Below are 18024 nucleotides of genomic sequence, written 5' to 3' on the forward strand. Positions count from 1 at the left end.
GTGGGGGGAGTGATGGGGTCCGCAGGAACTCCTTACTTTCCGCTCAATTCTTCTGCAAACCTAAAATTTCTCTAAAAAACAAAATGCCAGCTGGGCGCCGTGGCTCAAGCCTATAATCCCAGCACTTTGGGAGGCCGAGACGGGCGGATCACGAGGTCAGGAGATCGAGACCATCCTGGCTAACATGGCGAAATCCTGTCTCTACTGAAAAAATACAAAAAACTAGCCAGGCGTGATGGTGGGTGCCTGTAGTCCCAGCTACTCGGGAGGCTGAGGCAGGAGAATGGCGTAAACCCGGGAGGTGGAGCTTGCAGTGAGCTGAGATCCAGCCACTGCACTCCAACCTGGGCAACAGAGCCAGACTCCAAAAAAAAAAAAAAAAAAAGCCTTAATTTTTTAAAAACCCAGGGAAGCAGCTCAGGGCCGATGTGGCAGCTCCAGGTCCTCAGGCCCTCAGGCTGCAATTCTTGCTGTTCTGCCATCCTCAACGTGCGACTTCCCTTTGGTGTGACAAGGTAGCTCTCCCCACCATCACAGATCACGTTTGCCTTTCAGCTGTAAGAAGACAGAAAGTGGCTGGCACAAGGCCGGGCACGGTGGCTCATGCCTGTAATCCCAGCAGTTTGGGATGCCGAGGCGAGTGGATTGCCTGAGGTCAGTAGTTCGAGACCAGCCTGGCCAATGTGTCAAAACCCCGTCTGTACTAAAAATACAAAAATAAGCTGGGCGTGGTGGCGGGTGCCTGTGATCCCAGCTACTCTGGAGGCTGAAGCAGGAGAATCACTTGAACCCAGGAGGCAGAGGTTGCAGTGAGCGGACATCATGCCACTGCACTCCAGCCTGGGTGACACAGCAAGACTCCATCTCAAAAAAGAAAAAAAAGAAAGAAGAAAAAAGAAAAAAGGAAGAAAGGAAGAAAGAAAGAAAGAGGCTAGCACAGGTTTGCCCTGCAGGTATAGGCACACTCATACCCCACCATCCTACTGGGTACATAGAGGCTGGGAAATGGGTCTTCAGCTGAGCTGCCACGTCCCCAAGCCACAGATTTACTGTTATGGAAGAACAGAAAAACAGATATTGGAGGGCAATAAGCAGACGCCGTTACAGGTGGGGATCAAGGGGGCCAATGAGTGTAGAGGAGTCTTGTGGGGTTTTGCTGTAAACAGGAGCAGTGAAATGGGGCAAGAGCCAGGGGGTGTGCGCAGGCAGGAGCGGGCGCTTCTGGTGATAGAAGCTCCGAGGGCATGTTGGTATGCTACTGGGCCTGACCCCATAGGGAGGAGAGAAAAATTACAGATGCAGAAAACAGGAGGAGAGACAGGGTCCCAGGGGTGGCAGAGACCACTGCACATGGGAGGAGGGGTTCACCTGAGGGGGCTAGGGCTGGGGAGGGGACAGATTTGATGATGGGAACTCAAGGAAAGAAATTCTCGTCAGATGCTCTCAACTTTCTCCGTGAAACATGAAACAAAGTTCTCACCTTGAGAGTGCAGGGCCTGGGGGTTGAGGGGAAGGTGTGAGGCCTTGGAGAACCAGGGAGGAAACTCCAGAATTCCCAAGGAAGGCTGGCTCTGCCTGGGTCCACTCGAGGCTTGTGGTCATAAATCTAAGGTGCTTTGTCCTGGGCTGGGTGTGGTGGCTCACACCTGTAATCCCAGCACTACTGGGAGGCCGAGGTGGGAGAATTGCTTGAGCCCAGGGGTTTGAAACCAGCCTGAGCAACATAGGGAGACCCCATCTCTACAACAAAAATTTAAAGATTAGCCAGGCGTGGTGGCGTGCTCCAGTGGTCCTAGCTACTTGAGAGGCTGAAGCCAAAGGATTTCTTGAGCCTGGGAAGTTGAGGGCTCACCTGTACCAGCTTGATTGCTTGCTTGCTTGCTTGCTTTTCTTTCTTTCTTTCTTTTTCTTTCTTTTTCTTTCTTTCTCTTTCTTTCTTTCTTTTTTTTTTTTCCCCAGAGTCTTGCTCTGTCACCCAGGCTGGAGTGCAGCAGCACAATTCCGGTCACTACAACCTGATTTTTTTTACCTGCCTATCTACACATGCAACCACGACTCGGACCAAACTAAAGAACATTTGCATCATCACAGAGAATGCCTTTGTGCTTCCAGGCTGCCAATCCCCAGCTACAGAGGTAAGTCCCGTCCTGCCATCTACGGCTGTAGATGGTCTCACCTGCTCCTGATTGCGCCATTGCACTCCAGCCTGGGAGACAGAGTGAGACCCTGTCTCAAAAAATGAATAAATAAGGTGCTTTGTACTGGTTTAGAGGGCTGGATACCCCAGAGAGAACTATGCCACCGGGACACATCATGCATCTTCCACTGAGCCATGGAGCTGTGTCCCTTGAGACAGGGGAAGAGGCTCCGCTGCTGGCCACACTCCACTCCCATGTTTGAGCAGTGAAGGGCCCGGCCATGGTGACAGCTAAGATTGGTCTCAGGAGGCCAGCAGAGGCGAGGATCCTGAGTCCTAGCAACAATGTGACAGCAACACCCAAGGGGGCCAATAGCCAGGCCTGAGAGGGTGGGTGGAAGGCCCGGGCTCTGGGAAGGGGCAGGGAAACATCAGGACTGCGTGGCTGGGCCACACCTGGGCCCGCCTGGCGGGTCGCTCCTAGTACCTCCCACAGTGTGACATGGACAGGGGAAGTAAGCGTTCTGCGAAATGACAAAAGGTGCTCTTGATTTTCAGGTTTTATTTGCCTGTTATAATTCTGATATTATGTACATATATATATATACTTTTGTTTTTTGTAGAGGGCTTATCAGTAGACCAAGCACAGGCATACAGGGAGGCTGTGGCTGCTGAACAGGGGCACAGCAGTGCTGGGAGAACCAATCTTTCCTTTTTTTTTGTCTGTTTTTATTTTTCCTGGGATGGGTTCATCAAAGCTAATTGCTATCAATCCTAGAAACCACCTAGGGACTCGGACATCTGCCTACACACTAGTGATGTAAAGGGAAGGACAGGGGTACAAACTTTCAAAGTCACGGTGTATTTACATTCCCAAGGTGGGGGCAGGAGGAGGCTGAGGAAGACAATTGTTCAGACGATGGGAAGTGGGGGAGGGCAGGGCTGCTAAGGGGTCCTGGGAAGTGGGGGTGGCTGGAAGAGGCCGGCCGGTGGGCAGTGGGAGGAGGTGTGCCCGCCCCGCAGCCAGGTAGTGACGGAGGCCACTTGGATGTTGTCTGGTGGGTACCGAAGGCAGCGTGTGTTTGGGGCTCCTGAAAGCCGGCTGTGGAGCGGGCTGGGCGGCAGGAAGAGGTTGTGCTGCCAGAGTGCAATGCTGGCGGCGGGGGTGGGGGGACTCTCTGGGCTCTCCAGATGGCCTCCCTTGCCCCTGCGGCCAGCTTGCCCACCTCCCATCCCAGTTGGAGCAGAGATGGCAAAGAAAAGACAGCAGATGGTGGGGACACCGAGTTTTGTCCCTAGTCCCAGCCAGGCTGGCTGGGGAGTGGCTGGGGGAGGGGGAAGGTGCCAACTCTGGTCCTGAGGAGACCCCACCATGTCTGCCCCCAGTCAGGGAGCAAGAAAGACAGCATTTTCGAGATCCTTTCAGGCCACCCCTACTTCTTCTCCCCCAAACCACAGCCTCTCTGCCCAAATGGGCTGGCAAGGCAGCATCCAAAGGCCCCTGACATGTGGGAGATCTGCCCCCAAGCTGGGGCAAAGCAGCGTGTGCCCAGGAAGGGATGCAGCTGGGTTTTGGCAATAAAGTGGGGACTGGGTGGTAAGAAGGGGATCTGAGGCAGCAAGTTCTCCTCTGCCCCAACTCTAGCCTCCCATGGGCCGGCTGGAGAGGAAGGGGCCTCGATCCCAAGGCCAGGGGCACAGCATCTCCTGTCCTGGATTCCACTATTCTAGGGCCACGGCAGGGTTGATGGGGGAAGTGGCCCCTGAGCTGTCGTTGCCCCCTGCCGCCTCCTTCTCCTTCTTGCCACTATACTGGCCAATGAAGGAGCCATCCTCGTTGAACTGAACATCCACGCTTCCCCCATAATCGGCCAGGCTGTCGTCACTGCCCAGGGGCTTAATGTCCCCATTGAGCGATGGTTGGCTGCTGCCGAAGGCCTTCTCCTCGTTGTCACTGCGGAGGCACAAGGCAGGTGTGAGTGAGAGCACTGCCGAGCCCCTGCAGGAGCCTGGCTGGGGGTGAGGCAGACGCCCGCCTGCCTTCCATTTGCTTAGAATGCGCTCAGGAAGAGCAGCTCCGGCCACCCTGGCAGGCAGGTCTGGAGCTGTCACCTTTGGGCATTCCCCAGATCCTGGGGACTGTGAGGGAGCAAGTGTGCATTCAGCAGGGATTACAGGGACTGGTTCCTGTCTGGGAAACTGTCTGGGGCCTCCCTTGGGGAGATGGGAGCAGTGAAGGTATCTGTTTGGAGAGAAGGGGCTGGGGTGTATTGGCCTCTCCCTGAAATGAGGAGCTGCCGGGCCTGGGGACTGGGAAGTGAGAGTCCTGTCAGAGCACCGGCAGCCAGGGGACAATGGCACACCAGGCACACATTGTCTTTAGGGAGTCCCTGCTGTTGGCCCCTCCCCACTACCCCTGCCTTACCTCTCCAGGGACCTGAAGTCACCCAGCAGCACAGAGAAGAGAGAGAGGGGGTGAGATGTGAAGGCCAGAGTGGAGCTGAGTGCCAGCACCCGCTCCTGCCCCAGCTCACCTGTACTCGCCAAAGGTCTCATCTTTCATCGGTCGGGCCTCAGAGTCCACCTGGGTGTCCTCCTTATCCTTCACTGGAGACACAGAGAGGGACAGCTTCTTCTCCCACCCCAGCCTGACCCAGGGCTCCAGGCCCCTCTACGCCCTGCACCTGCAGCACTCTGTCTCAACAGCGTCCAGAGGCGACAGGCCTTGAAAGAAACCACTGGTCCCCTGTGGTCCGGCCACCACTTGCCTGTGGCCCCAACCCCGGCCTAGGAGGATGATCCCCCTGCCCGCCCCCACCATGCGCCTGTCGTCTTGTGGGGAGCTCGGGGAATCCAGGAGTCCTTGCAGAAGGGTGGAAGGGGCGAGGTGCTCCTCTCTACCCTCGGCTCCACCCCACTCACATGGGGCTCAGAGGCTACCTGAGTATTTGCCGCCCTTGCTGCGCTTGATGAAGCAGAGGATGAGCAGGACGAGGAGCAGGAGGATGATGGCACTCACAAAGCCGATGAACCAGCCTTCAGTGGCAAAGCCAGCAGGAGGGAGCCTCACGCGGCCTGAGGGTGAGACACCAGCCCCCCGTGCTGCCGCCCAAGCCAGAACCCGACCTGAGGCCCTGAAGTATGCTCTTAAAGTCGGGGCCCTCTGGGGGGCTGAGGAGTGACAGGGACAGGGAGATAGTGAAGAGGGCATCTGCGGAAAGGGTACAAAAGGGGGCTGATTTGGGGACACCCAGATTCTGGGAGGAGAAGCAGACAGGAGCCGTGGAGGGGCCTGGGCAGTAGTGGTCATTCAGGGGACAGAAGGGCATGAATTGTGCAGCCTCCATGCCTCCCTGGCAGGCAATGGCGGGCCCCCGGCGCCTCACCTGTGCCATTGGTCTTCACAGCCATCTGGTGCCGGAACATCCTCTCCTTAAACAAGTGGATCTCATAGTCAGTGTCAGGCTGCAGGTCCCACTGCGTGTAGGAGCTCTGGTTGTAGCTGACATACTGTGGTGAGAGGGAAGCCCCGCCCTTCTCTTCTGCAAAGGCAAGAGGGTTGCAGCGGGGGTGACTTGGAGTGCCAGGCAGTCCTTCTGGCCCAGAGCCCCCTTCCCCACCATGCCCCAGGGCCCCCTTTCACGCTTACCTCCCAAGGCTTTGAACAAGATATGGAACCTAAAGTTGCACTGGCCCTCCTTGGGGACCCAGGAGACGACGCTGTAGTTTTCACCCGCTGTGGCTGAGATGTTGCCAAAATCTGAGATCCCTGGGGGATGCAGGGGCACGAGGAGAGTGTGGCAGCTGCCAGGCAGTCTAAGGCCCTCCCTCCTGGACCCGGCTGGCCAGGGCATCCCTGTTGGCAGGTCATTCCTCCGTCTCACCAGACAAGGCCATAGTGCCTCCTTCCCGTACGATGGCTTCACCAGGGCCCTCTTTGGTGGTGGCCTGAAGCTGGAAGCGGTACCGCAGGTGGGGACTGAGATCGGTCAGGTTGTGTGTCCGAAGTTCAGGGTCCCGAAGGTTGAAAGACAGCTGCCCCTTGCCCCCCTCATCCACTGTGGGGACAGGCAGGGGTTGGCTGTGGCTGCAGCTCTGCCCCCTCCCCGTGGCCCCTCCACCTCCCTTCCCTGCTGGGGCAGTGCACGCACAGGGGTGGTAGGAGAGCACGTAGCCGGTCAGCACACCGTTGTGGCTGAGTGGGGGTTGCCAGCGCAGCAGCAGGCTGGTGTTCGACTGGCACTCCAGGTGCAACGCCTCAGGGTGGCCAGGCACTGCAGGGCACAGAACCGAGTGGCAGGTAGGTCCTCGCCCAGGTCTGGGGAGGAGGGTACGGGATGAGGCGTGGGGTGCAGGACTCACCTCCCTCTGGGGTGCTGAAGGTGAACTCGCTGGCGGGCCCCAATCCCCGCCCATTAAAGGCCTGCACCTCCAGGTGGTAGGAGCTATAGGGCCGCAAGCCACTGAGGATGACACTGGTGGTGTTGGCGGGCACCACCACATGGTCTTTGTGGATATGTCTCTTGCTGTGCTTCCTCTGACTGCCCTCCCTCCAGTACGTCACCTGCACGTGCAGACAGGAGACCTCACAGGGGCAGAAGGCACCCAGCAGGGCCCCCAGCGCACGCCCACCACCCTTGATGGGGACCCTCTTCTCAACCCAAGTCTTCCAGGAGAGCGGCTGACAGGTGGCAAAGCCCCCTCACCGTCCTGTCACTTTACCTCAGTGATCACCCTCCCGGGCCCCCAACACCTTCAACCCTTACATTGTATCCGCGGAGGTGGCCCTTGACCTGGGCCAGGTCCACCGGCCGCCACTTGACCAGCACGGCACTTGAGTTGAGGATCTCGATGCCTTCCAGCTCAGGGATTGCCTGGGGATCTGGAAACCACCAGTGACTTGGAAAGAGCCACAAGCTCTCACCCTAGCCCTGAGGCCAGGCCCAAGCCCCCAAACACAGAGAAGATGGATTCGGAAGTTTTATGAGGCACAGTTTGAGGAGGAGAGGTGTATTTGCATGGTCTCAAGATCTCTCCCTGGGCTGCTTATTAGTTGCAAAGGTGAAAATCGTAGCTTATACAAAGGAGAAACCATGGCCGGGTGTGGTGGTTCACACCCATATTCCCAGCACTTTGGGAGACAGAGGCAGGTGGAACATTTGAGGTCTGGAGTTAGAGCAACATGACCAACATGGTGAAACCCCATCTCTACTAAATACGAAAATTAATTGGGTGTGGTGGCAGGTGCCTGTAATCCCAGCTAATCAGGAGGCTGAGGCAGGAAAATCACTTGAACTCGGGAGGTGGAGGTTGCAGTGAGCCAAGATCGCTCCCCTGCACTCCAGCCTGGCTGACAGAGCAAGACTCCATCTCAAAAAAAAAAAAAAAAAAAAAAAAAAAAAAGTGAAAAAAAAAAGGAGAAACCAGAAAAAAACTTGACCGGGTACTTCAAGTTACCATCTGGTCATGTTCCAGATTCAAGGAAATGAAAGAAGCATCATTGGCTGATACAACTGGAATACTGCTGCCAATTATAGAAATGTGAAGTGTGGGGAATTTCATAACGTCGCTCTGGTTATGTAAGAGAATATCCTCACCCTTAGGAAAGGCGCACACCAGCGCGGAGAGGTGTGGACATGGGCTGGGGTGGAAGCAGGCGAGCTCCACCCTGGGCGAAGGAGCCTGCCAGATACTCACAGTCCTCTCCGGAGTAACCAATGGTGACCTGGGGCTCTGGTCCCTTGCCCTGGCTGTTGACGGCCTGGACTTTGATCTCGTAGGGCACAAAGGTGGACGTGTTGGACACCACCAGGAAGGGGTCGCTGACAATCTGCTCCTGCCAGGGCCCTCGTGTGCCCTGAGGGCGCCACTGCACGCGGTACTGAACCTGGGGGGCGTTCCAGTCCATCCACCGGAGCGGCTGGAGGAGGCCAGCAGAAGAGGAATTGGTTGGCCAAGAACACCAGCATTCTTTGGCCCGCCCCCCAGCGCAGACTGGCATCCCCAGACATCAGCCCCTTCCTTTGCACAGCCAAGGGGGAGCAACAGACACCCAGGTCATGGCCTCATGTCCCACAGGCAGCTTAGCCCAGGGACTCTCACCTTCCATGTGATGACCATATTGGTGGTCTCATTTCCTTCCCCCTTCACATCTACAGGGTTCTTCTCCGGGGCTGGAAAGGAATGTATTAACACATCAATGCTGCAGCCTCTTTTGGAGAACCATGAGGACTGAGGACCAAGGAACAAACGGCTCATTCTGGCACCAAGGGAGTCCAGTCCCCTCGCACTCCCCCTGGAAATTTGGAAGCAGAGGAACTTGGGCACGGCACCTCTCTCAGCTCTCCCTTCACAGCCCGGAGCCCCTTCCAGGTGGCATGGGAGTGGGTGCCAAACTGACTCACCTGCCTCAGGTGTGACCACAGTCTCAGAGATGGGGCTGGGCTCCCCGGGGCCGTATTTGTTGATGGCAGTAACCCTAAAGGTGTAGTGGACATAGGGCGACAGCTTGAGGGTGGTAGAGGTCTGGTTTCCTGGAACCTTGCCCAGACTGTACCATTTTTCAGGCGCCATTTCCTTGTCCTCAAATTCAATGTCATATTCTGCCAAGAAGTGAACCAGCAATGAAGTGATCGGCGTGTGGCTTTGGGGGAAGGGCTGTGGAGGGATTGGGTACAATCTGGGTCCCTGAGTACCCAGGCCAACTGGCATCTCCAGATTCCCATGAGGAACCGTGAGTCTCCCCAAGCCATGTCCCCCCAGGAAGGCTCCAGGAGGAGGGAGGACCCCAGGAGGGGCCAGGGCTGGCAGAGGTGATGGTAGGGTAGCACCGAGCTCAAGCCTCTTACTCTCAATGGGGGCATTGTGGTCTTCTGCAGGACTCCAGGACACGCGCACCTGGCTCTGCGTCAGCAGGTGCAGATCGGACAGCACCAGCCGTGGCACTGGCCCGGGGCTGCCTGAGGGTGGGGAGGGTAGGTGCTTGAAAGGGCCCAGCGATGTGAGCCCTGGCCTTCTGGAGTGGAGGTTTCCACCCTAAGACTTACCCACCACCAAGAGCTGTGCCCTACTCTCCACCACATCCAGCTCGGTGCTGGCCACGCAGCTGTAGTTGCCCTGGTCGCTGTAGTCCAGGCTGTGGATGACCAGGCGCCCATCCTCTATGAAGTACCTGTGGAGGAGCCATGTCTGTCCTTCCTGCCATCTGGGCTCTTCTCCCCTCTCATCCCTGCCTCCTGCCTTCTTTCCCCACTCCTGTCAGAGCCTTCCCCCTCAAAGCAAGCATGAGGCCAGAAGGTCTGGACTTCCAGCTTTTCCCACTCTGCCCCCTTTCACTATCACTGTCCTCACTTGTCACTGTCCCCAAGCTCCTGGAGGTCTCGGCCGTCCCCACGCCAGGTGATGCTGGGCTGCAAGGAGGGGTCAAAGGAGGCCTGGCACGTGAAGGTCACCCTCGAACCTTTCTTCTCGATTGCGCTGCGGGGTCCCTGCGTGATCTGAGTTGCATCTGAGGGTAATGCATACGTGAGGAAGTCACTCTGATGTCCTCCAGGGGCCCGGACCCTCCCTCCCAGAGGCACAGCCAGCCATGTGGCAAGGGTAGCCTGACCTTTAACCTTCAAGTTAGCCACAATGGTCACATTGTTTTGGTCATTGGCAGCCAGGCAGAAGTAGCGTCCGGTGTCATTGGCCTGGACGTCTCGAATGCCCAGGGTCCCGTTGGCATAGGGGAAGAAGCGTTCATCCTGAAGCACTGTTGTCCCATCCTCATCCAGCCTGGAGGGAGCAGGGTGGGCCTGGCTCTGACTGGCTGGCCTGGGCTCCCTGCCCTCCCTGGCTCCCTGGCCACTGAGACAGGACTCTCACCACTACCGGGACAAGACACTCACCACTGAACGCTGGGCACAGGCGCTCCGAAGGCCTTGCAGAGAAGGTAGGCGGTGCTGCCCTGGACGGCCATGTATGTCTGATTGTCCGCAGTCAGGATCTTGGCCGGCAGCTCTAGGGGAGGAACAGTCTCGGGAAACAGGGTGGGACTTGGGGCCACAGCTGGGCCAGGAGCCAGGGACCTTCTGCACGGCTTCCTCAGGCCCCCAAGAGCCCTGCAAGTCTTGCTTCCCTGCTCCCAGCTGAGGCCGCCGCCAGGCTGCGTCTCTCTCTGCCTTCAGACACTGCCCTCTGCCTCAGATGCGCCTCTGGTTGCAGCCACCCAACTTTTACGTTATTCCAGACCTAACTGACAGTCACCTCTCCCCAGAAACCTTCCTGGCCTGGTCCTCAGCCTTCCCTGAGGTTCCAGGAGAGGTGCCACCTGGGCTGGCCTCGGTCACATCCTGTCCGTGGTGAGCCTCCACTCAGTCACAGTGACAAGGCCTTTCCCCTCTTACATCTCCCTCGGCTATCATGAGGCTGAGTGAGATGGGGTGAAGGGTCTCAGCAAGGAGAAAGGCCGGTGCCAGCCTGGTAGGCCGAGGACACGTCAGCTGCCAGCTGAGTCACTCTGGTGGCCTGGCCCAGTGGGCTGCAGGGACAGACTGGGAGTTAGGAGGTAAGGAAGGGAGAGTACTCACGGACAACATAGATGTAGGCATTGGCCAGCAGGAGCCCATGCCGGTTGCGGGCCTCACATTGGGTCACCATTGTGTCACTGGGCTGCGCGTTGCTCAGGATCAGGGCACCACGCTGAATCCGGTACTTCTGGTCCTTGGCTAACTCTGTGCATGCAGCAGGTGTGCCCGTGGGCCCCAGCCCGGCATTGAGCTGAGTTGAGGCCCTTTCTCACCCTCCTTTTCCTCTCCCCTACAGCGCCCAGGGCTCACCACACTCCCCACTCCTGCCTGAGGCCCTGCTCACCCTCCATGGGGATCCCGTTGATTCTCCAGGTGACCTCTGGTTGGGGCCTGCCCTGGACTTGACAGTCCAGGCGGGCAGTCTCTCCTGGCCCATATAGATGGCTCTGGGGCTTGTGCAGCCAGTACGGGGCAGCTAGGAAGAAGGGGAGAGCCAACCTGAGCCCGCAGCCGGCAACCGGCTCTTGCCCCAGCGAAGACCCTCCCCTCCCTCATGACAGTGGGCCTCATGGGCCACTGTCCCAAGAGGTCCATACCCTCCACGGTGACATAGTAGGCGTGCCGGGCACTGCCCAGTGAATTCTCGGCCAGGCAGCGGTACTCGCCATCATCCTCCTCGCCCACTTTCAGCAGCTGCAGGGTCTTGTTGTGGTTCTGGTAGGTGACACGGTCGGCTGGCATGGGGCCGCTGGGGCGCAGCCATTTGATGGTGGGCGTGGGACTGCCCAGGAGGCAAAAGGAAGAGAGCAGAAGGGAGAGAGGACAAGGCCACTCACCCCAGCCCCCTACACCCTGCAGTGGTCTGAGCTCCCCGCTAGGGCTGCCCCACCCTGATCTGCCCTGCCTTGGGTGCCCCGACTCACAAGCCCTCGGCGATGCACTCCAGGACCAATGGCTGCCCCTGCAAGGCCACCAGGTGGCTGCTGGAGTTGGTGGGGAAGAGCAGGCGCGGCTTCCTGTCAATCATGCTGTTGGCTGCCAGGAGAAAGTGGGTGGGTGGGCTGCCCACTCTTCCCTCCACCCCAAAATCGCAAGGCTGAGGGACTTAACACTCCAGCCAGCCCCTGGGGCCTCTGTTTCTTCCTCCGTGAAGGAGAGTGTGCTGTCTCTGCTCTCGACGCCTGGGAAGGGGTCTGGGCAGAGTAGAGGTGGGAGCCAAGCTGTTCTTGAGGAAGCCTGGAGTTGTCAGATGGACCTATGTTGGGAAGGGCCATGCCTGAGGGTGAAAGGAGTCAGGGAGAGGGTGCAGAGCCTCTGAGACTCACTGGCCTTGACCCGGAGGTCAATGGGCTCCTTCTGAATGATAGTCCTGGTGCCTGGGAAGTGGGCGTGGCAGATGTAGTCTGAGTGATTGTCAGAGGTGAGCACATTGGCAAAGTAGAGGTTGCCGTTCTGGCCCATCGTCACCCGCTCATCCTGTTTGATGTGCAAGATCTCTGCAGGGGGAAAGGAGGCTGAGGTCATGACCCTATCCAGGAAGACACCCCCGCTAACACCCCGACCCCATGAGGCAGCTGCTCGCCGGCACTCACTGCTGTTCATCCAGTATATCCGGAGAGGCTCTGCACTTGGGGGAGGGTGGCAAGGCAGAACAACTGACTCCCCTTCCTCCACCTCCACGGGCTTCACTGTCTCCTTTGGCCACTTGGGGGCACCTAGAAGGGACAGACGGGCTGACACTCTCCTCTTGGCCCAGATGGTGCTGGGCAGGAGAAGGGAGGCGGGGGCGGGGGGGATGGTGGGCTACCCTGGGGATGGATGAGAAGGCGAGAGGGTCAGGCCAGGAGAAAGTTCACAGAAAAGGAGGCAGACACTCTGGATACCTTCTGGGCTCATGGCAGAGACTGGCACTTAGGGAGGCCAGGGTGAGCAGGAGGCCAGGAGGCCAGGAAGGGTTAACCTTCCATGGTTCTCAACTCTCCCTGCCCACCCCAGGAAAGGACGGGTGGGGGGAGGCTGAGGCTGAGGTGCAGTGATGGGGGAGGGGAGCTGTGGAGGGATGCAGGAGTCACAGACCCTTCCATCATCCTGACACAGAAACCATGGCAACGGTTCCCAAGGTAACCAGAGGGGTGGGGAGGGGAGAGGAGAGCGCTCAGGAGGCAGAAAGCTCAGGGAGGATGGAATGCGAAGGGAAAACCCCAGGGAAAAGGCGACACAGATCAAGACAGAGCCGTGGGGCAAGAGAAACCAAGTCGGAGGTGAAGAGGGAGAGATGGAGAGCCAAGTGGAAAAGCCAGAGAAGAGGGGCCCTGCTAAGGAGTGCGGGTGTGGACAGAGATGACTGCAGCCAGCCAGCCCCTCACCCCCGCCACCTTCCCACCCAGCCATGAGGCAGGCACCAGGAAAGCCTGAGGGAGTGAAGGGGCATGAGATGACTGGAAGCGCAATGGAGACAGAGACAAGGTAAAGAAGGAGAAGACTGCACAAGAAACAAGATGGGCCAGGGGAGAAGCTGGGGCGGAAGGCTGGCAGGGCACCCAGGCCCCTCGCCATGAGACAACCAGCTGAGAGACAGCAGCTTCCAGCCCACACTCCCACACGAGCTCCGGGACCTGCCCTCCCTGGTCCCTGCAGCGCCTCGCACCCTCGGCCATGAGTCGGATCTCATGAGACATGGCGGTGCCCAGCTTATTGCTGGCAAAGCAGCGGTAGATGCCCTGGAACCTCTGCGCAAAGTTGCTGTTGTTGCCTGTGATGGTGAAGGAGCCAGAGTGGGGCGACTGGTACACGGTCACACCCAGCTCTTCCTTGGGTTTGAAGTGGACACCATCCCTCGTCCAGCGGAACCTGTGGGCAGAAAAAGGCCCAGAGGCCTGAGGCCCTGGAACCCAATGGGGGCTGGAACAGGCTGGAGGGGACAGGTGCAAGCAGTCAGGGCCCCCAGGGGATGGACTGGGAGATGGCAAGGACTTGGGCTGATTAGCAAGGTTTGGGGCTTCTGGGCTTAGAAATTAGGCAGTTCAGGGAGGCACAAGGCCGGGGTCAGTGGCAGGCAACAGGGGCTGAGACGGCAGAGATCACTCACTGCACTTCAGGCTTGCCACTGGCCTCACACTTGAGGCTGATGTCATCTGTGGGGAAGACAACCAGGCGCCGTGGAGACTGTTCCGTGATGACAGGTGGCTCCATCACTGGAGACAGGGTGGAGAGAGCGGTGGTGAGGGTGCTGCCTGGCTGGTGTCATAGCCTCGGCCCCTGTCCCATCGTGAGGGAAGCAGGGTCCAGAGCCCTTGGAGGCCCCATGGCCACAGGGGGATGAATGGAGGGGAAGAACAAAGGAAGCTTGTGGGACATGAAAAGAGGGAGAAAGAGAAAGGGACACATGCAAAAATGTAAAGAGAGGCAGGGACAGAGGGGACAGCCACGGAAGTTACAAAGAGATGCCTGAAAAAGACAAAAAGCGTATGACAGAAAGAAGCCGGGATAACAAAAGCCAAGACACAGAAACCAAGAAGGACAAACCCCAGACAGGGGAGAAGGGACCAGAGAGAATGGCAGAGAGGAACAGTGAGGGTGACAGAGTACCCAGGCTGGGGCAGAGGCAGAACAAAGCCAGCCCTGCACAGGTGAGAGAAGCACATGGTGCTCAGGAAAGCCAAGCAGGACCCGGGCACTCAGGAGGGCGGGCATGCAGGCTCAGCCAAGGGCCCCCTTACCCCTCTTCTTGGCCTTCTTGGAAACACTCTCACCCCTCCCCAACTTACCATGGTGTCCTTCATCTGAGAAATCCAGGCAGGCAGTGAGGGAGGGAATGGAGAGAAATACTGACAGGCAGCCCCAGAGTGGGGCAGATGGCAGGGGACATAGTAAGCTTCTGCAGTCCCCCGGTGGAGAGGGAATGGCAGTAGAACAGGCCCTGGCAGTAGCAACAAGGGGGCACACGCTGGGCTGGAGCAGTGGCAGGTCAAGCCCAGGGAGATGGGACAGAGAAATGCCCAGGGGGAGGGGCTGCACTGGATAGACACGGGATATGTAGCCCAGAGGCAGCCAGGCCATGCCTCCAGCTCTAGCAGACAGGGAGAGAGAAATTCTTGCCTTTAATAAGGAGCGTCCTTGCAGCCCCCTGGCAGGGCCTGGCAGGGCCTGCAGAACTGACCCCACCCGTTCAGGATGCCTTGGAAGGCACCCTCCCCTGCTCCAGCCTGCTTCCCTCCTAATCCAATTAGCACAGCTGAGTGTTTTCAATTACCAGGGCCCAGCCTTCAGAGCCCTGCTGCCCCCTCCCCCTGAAAACTATCCCAAAGGCCCTGCTGCCTCTGAGTTTCCATAGCCTGCGGGGTTGGCACCAGCCCTCCTCTTCTCCCTCCTTCCTCCCAGTCAGTCACCAAGCTCTCTGGGGCAGAGGCCAGAGCTGCTGCCCCAGCCCCAGGACTCTGCAGAGCACTGGCCAGGGCGGCCTCGAGGAAGGGAGAAGAGGGAGGGAGGGAGCAGCAGGCTGCCTCTGAAAGCTTTGTCTCTGCAGAAGACCTCAGTGTGAAGGTCCAGGGAGGGAGGAGGGGGCTCCCTGGGGACACTGCAGAGGGCCCTGAGCTGGGGAGGGAGATGGTGACAGGGATGACAGGATGCAGAAAGCCAACCAGGTGGAGGAAGCAGGAAAAGAGACAAAGCAGGCTGGAGTGGCTGGGAGGGAGAGATGGAAGATAGGTTCCAACAGGGAGGGCCGGCTGCCTGCCACTGCCCACTGTGCCATATCAGGGTCAAGAACAAGTGCTGGTCAGTGCCCAGGGCAGCCTTGGAGCTGCCATGGCCTTTGGCCTAGTTCTGTTCTCCCCACTCCCATCGTTCTGTAGAGAATGCACAGCTTGCATTCCACTGTACAGTGTTATATTGTGTATCCACCTCTGTGTCCTCTGTGTCTAAAAGCCTCACTGGTATGTGTTTCCACTTGTGTGGCCTCTCAGTGGCTCTGCTCCTTCATCCCTGTACCTGGCTTGTCTTCATGCACCAGTGTGCATGTGCCCATATGCATCTGTGCCAGGGGAGTCTGCATGGCCCTGGCCCTCCATGTATGTGCCTAAGGGGCCAGCCTCTTTACCTCCTCCAAGCCCTCACTGCCTCCCAATGCCAGGTGCCTCCCCAGCCTCTCTCTCGCAGCCCCTGTCCCACTGCTGGTACAGACAGTCTTCCCAACCCCTATCCGCCAACTAATCTCTCAGTGACACTGGCCTCTTCCTTGTCCAGGTCCAGAGACAAAGGTGTCAAGATGAGGCCGGGAAGGGACTGGAGCCTGGTAGCTCAAGAGACACAAATGCCCTCACATATGATGCCCTGTGACATGCCCCTCACACAGCCTGACAGCTACTTAAAGAGAAGACACCATCACAGTAACACCCCCCACATGCAAGTGTGTACTCACATTCAGCCCCACTCACACATACACATGACCCACTGCAATCAAATGTCGTGATCAAGTACCTCCCAACCTCCACAAACCTGGCCAGTAAGTAACAGAGTGACTCACACAGTTACCCATGTAAGGAAGTCAAAATCACATTCACGAATATCTACACTCAGTCAATCACAAGAACACACAGAAATACACAGTGTATCCATGCTTAGTCACAACCCTATGGCCACACTCCCCAACCTGCTTTGCCCCCAACAAATGTTACAACCAGAGACACATGCTCCAGCAGCCCTGCCCCCATCCCCACCAAATAACTACACACGAAAAAGGGTCCAGAAGGCTACTGAGCTGGGACCAGGATTTTTCAAGCCACCTTTTCCTGTCTCAGTTCAGAGACAGGGTGGCCAAGGGCCCAGGAGGAGAAAGAAAAACGGGGACAAGACTTGAACACAAGCCTTTGCACAAACCAGCTGAGGGCTGGGACAGCCCCATTCTCCTGCTGCCACACCCCTGTAGTGGGGGATGGAAGCGGAGGAGTCGGAGTGGGGCGGGCAGGGATGGGGCGGCTAAGGAGAGCATGGAGGAGGCCCAAGACCTCGTGGCCCTGTGCCGGGTTCGCTGTCCCTGGTGCTGAAATCGCCACGGCCGGCCGCGCCTGTCCCTGTCCATGGTGCTGACACGCCCCGCACCTTCTACCCTGCCCTTCTCTCCAGGGGTACCCAACGTCCTGGCTGTGTCCTGCCCACCCCGTGCCCAGGAAAGGCCAGGGAGAGGAGTCAGAGTGCGGAACAAGGAGAAGGTGAGGAGGCAGAAGATAAAGAGGGGCCCAACATAGCGGCGAGGGGAGGCGCCCAGGTTCCCTTCAGCTACTCACATTCCTCGGGGATCTGGATAAGCAGGCAGGGGCTGCAGAGGAGGAGAGGCCACACATACCGCAGCGCCACGACCATCTTTCCCGGCGGCACCGCGCAGCACAGCCAGCCGGGCTCGGTTCAGGCTCCGGTCGCAGGGGAAGGGGTCTTGTGGTCGGCTTGGGGCGGGAGCTGGGAGTGGGGGCACTGGGAGAGGGGAGAAGGGAAGGGAAAGGTGGGGGAAGAGAGACGAGAGAACGGAAGGACGTTAGTGACTAACATCTGGGTAAGCCCGGGCTCTTGGCCCCGCCCTCAGCCCCGCCCCCAACTGGCCAGCTTCTCCAGCCGTCCCCTCCCCATCCGCACCCCTCCCCACCTTGGAGGGAGAAATCTAGAAGAGATAGCCCGGGCTGGGCCTCCAGGTTGCCTTTTATTCCCTCTCTACTCTCTGTCTGCACCTTTCCTGCCAGCTGCCTACCCAGCACCAACTTGTTGCCCCATCAGCTCCCCTGTGCATGGCACAGGCCACTGTGTGCACACCATCCCCGTATGTGTCTGCATGTGCCTGTGAGCAGGTGTCCGTGGGCATGTGTGTGGTTGTAGATCTGCATGCAGGGAGTGAGCTGAATGTGAGCTGGTATTTCTGTGGCGTGTCTTCTCTGGGAGGGGTTGCACTCATGAGTGGGTGTGTTAGTATGTGTGCCTGAGGGAATCAACACACAAGTCTGCTAGCTACGTGTGTCTTTATGTATCTGTGGAGATGAATCCATGTATGTGTGCACATATATGTAAAGAAGAACTCTTCTTGCAGTCACATTGCTATAGCTTTCAGAGCCAACTGATGCCTGGGTGCTGTACAGCCCTAAAAAGCTAATGGGGGGCTTGGAAAATGGGATAGAGAAGGGAGGAAAGGGGCCCAAGATGGCTGCATTTCACAAAATAGTTTCAAGAAAATGAAGAAAGAATGGAGAAAGGGCCAGGCACGGTGGCTCATGCCTGTAATCCTCGTACTTTGGGAGGCTGAGGCAGGTGGACCACTTGAGGGTGGGAGTTTGAGACCAGCCTGGCCAACATGGTAGAACCCTGTCTCTGTCTCTACTAAAAATACAAAAAAAA

The 18024-nt window shown here is 58.0% G+C and overlaps 1 protein-coding gene across 4 annotated transcripts; it reads right to left on the reverse strand.

Moving 5' to 3' along the window:
• Window positions 1-2684: 2684 nt before the first annotated feature.
• Window positions 2685-17216, reverse strand: L1CAM (L1 cell adhesion molecule). Of its 4 annotated transcripts, XM_012002267.1 has the most exons (28): window positions 16932-17216; window positions 14415-14429; window positions 13736-13841; window positions 13295-13497; window positions 12240-12362; window positions 11973-12143; window positions 11571-11682; window positions 11244-11428; window positions 10991-11122; window positions 10708-10851; window positions 10027-10138; window positions 9747-9913; window positions 9488-9644; window positions 9184-9308; window positions 8986-9096; window positions 8542-8739; window positions 8240-8310; window positions 7835-8057; window positions 6904-7019; window positions 6500-6701; window positions 6289-6411; window positions 6022-6195; window positions 5787-5906; window positions 5524-5679; window positions 5078-5212; window positions 4672-4744; window positions 4563-4574; window positions 2685-4091 (listed from the first exon to the last, which is right to left on the reverse strand). In XM_012002267.1, exons 1-28 carry the CDS (start codon window positions 17005-17007, stop codon window positions 3860-3862), a joined length of 3774 nt encoding a protein of 1257 aa, XP_011857657.1. In that variant the 5' UTR covers window positions 17008-17216; the 3' UTR covers window positions 2685-3859. The 4 variants fall into 4 exon arrangements, with proteins under 4 accessions (XP_011857657.1, XP_011857658.1, XP_011857659.1 ...); XM_012002268.1 differs by lacking the exon at window positions 4563-4574; XM_012002266.1 differs by lacking the exon at window positions 16932-17216 and having other exon boundaries at window positions 3145-4091; window positions 14415-14706.
• Window positions 17217-18024: the final 808 nt, after the last annotated feature.

The sequence above is a fragment of the Mandrillus leucophaeus genome, unplaced genomic scaffold (genome assembly GCF_000951045.1).
Source record: "Mandrillus leucophaeus isolate KB7577 unplaced genomic scaffold, Mleu.le_1.0 Scaffold681, whole genome shotgun sequence".
Lineage (NCBI taxonomy): Eukaryota > Metazoa > Chordata > Mammalia > Primates > Cercopithecidae > Mandrillus > Mandrillus leucophaeus.

Bases quoted from the DNA above. Each gene is read 5' to 3' on its own strand.
- L1CAM (XM_012002266.1), bottom strand. From the start codon at position 14,706: ATGGCCTGGCTGCCTCTGGGCTACATATCCCGTGTCTATCCAGTGCAG. The intron at 12,363-13,294 runs GTGCGAGGCGCT...TGTCCCTTCTAG, and splicing joins GATCCGACTCATGGCCGAGG to GTGCCCCCAAGTGGCCAAAG. The intron at 10,852-10,990 runs GTGAGCAGGGCC...CTGCATGCACAG, and splicing joins CAACGGGATCCCCATGGAGG to AGTTAGCCAAGGACCAGAAG.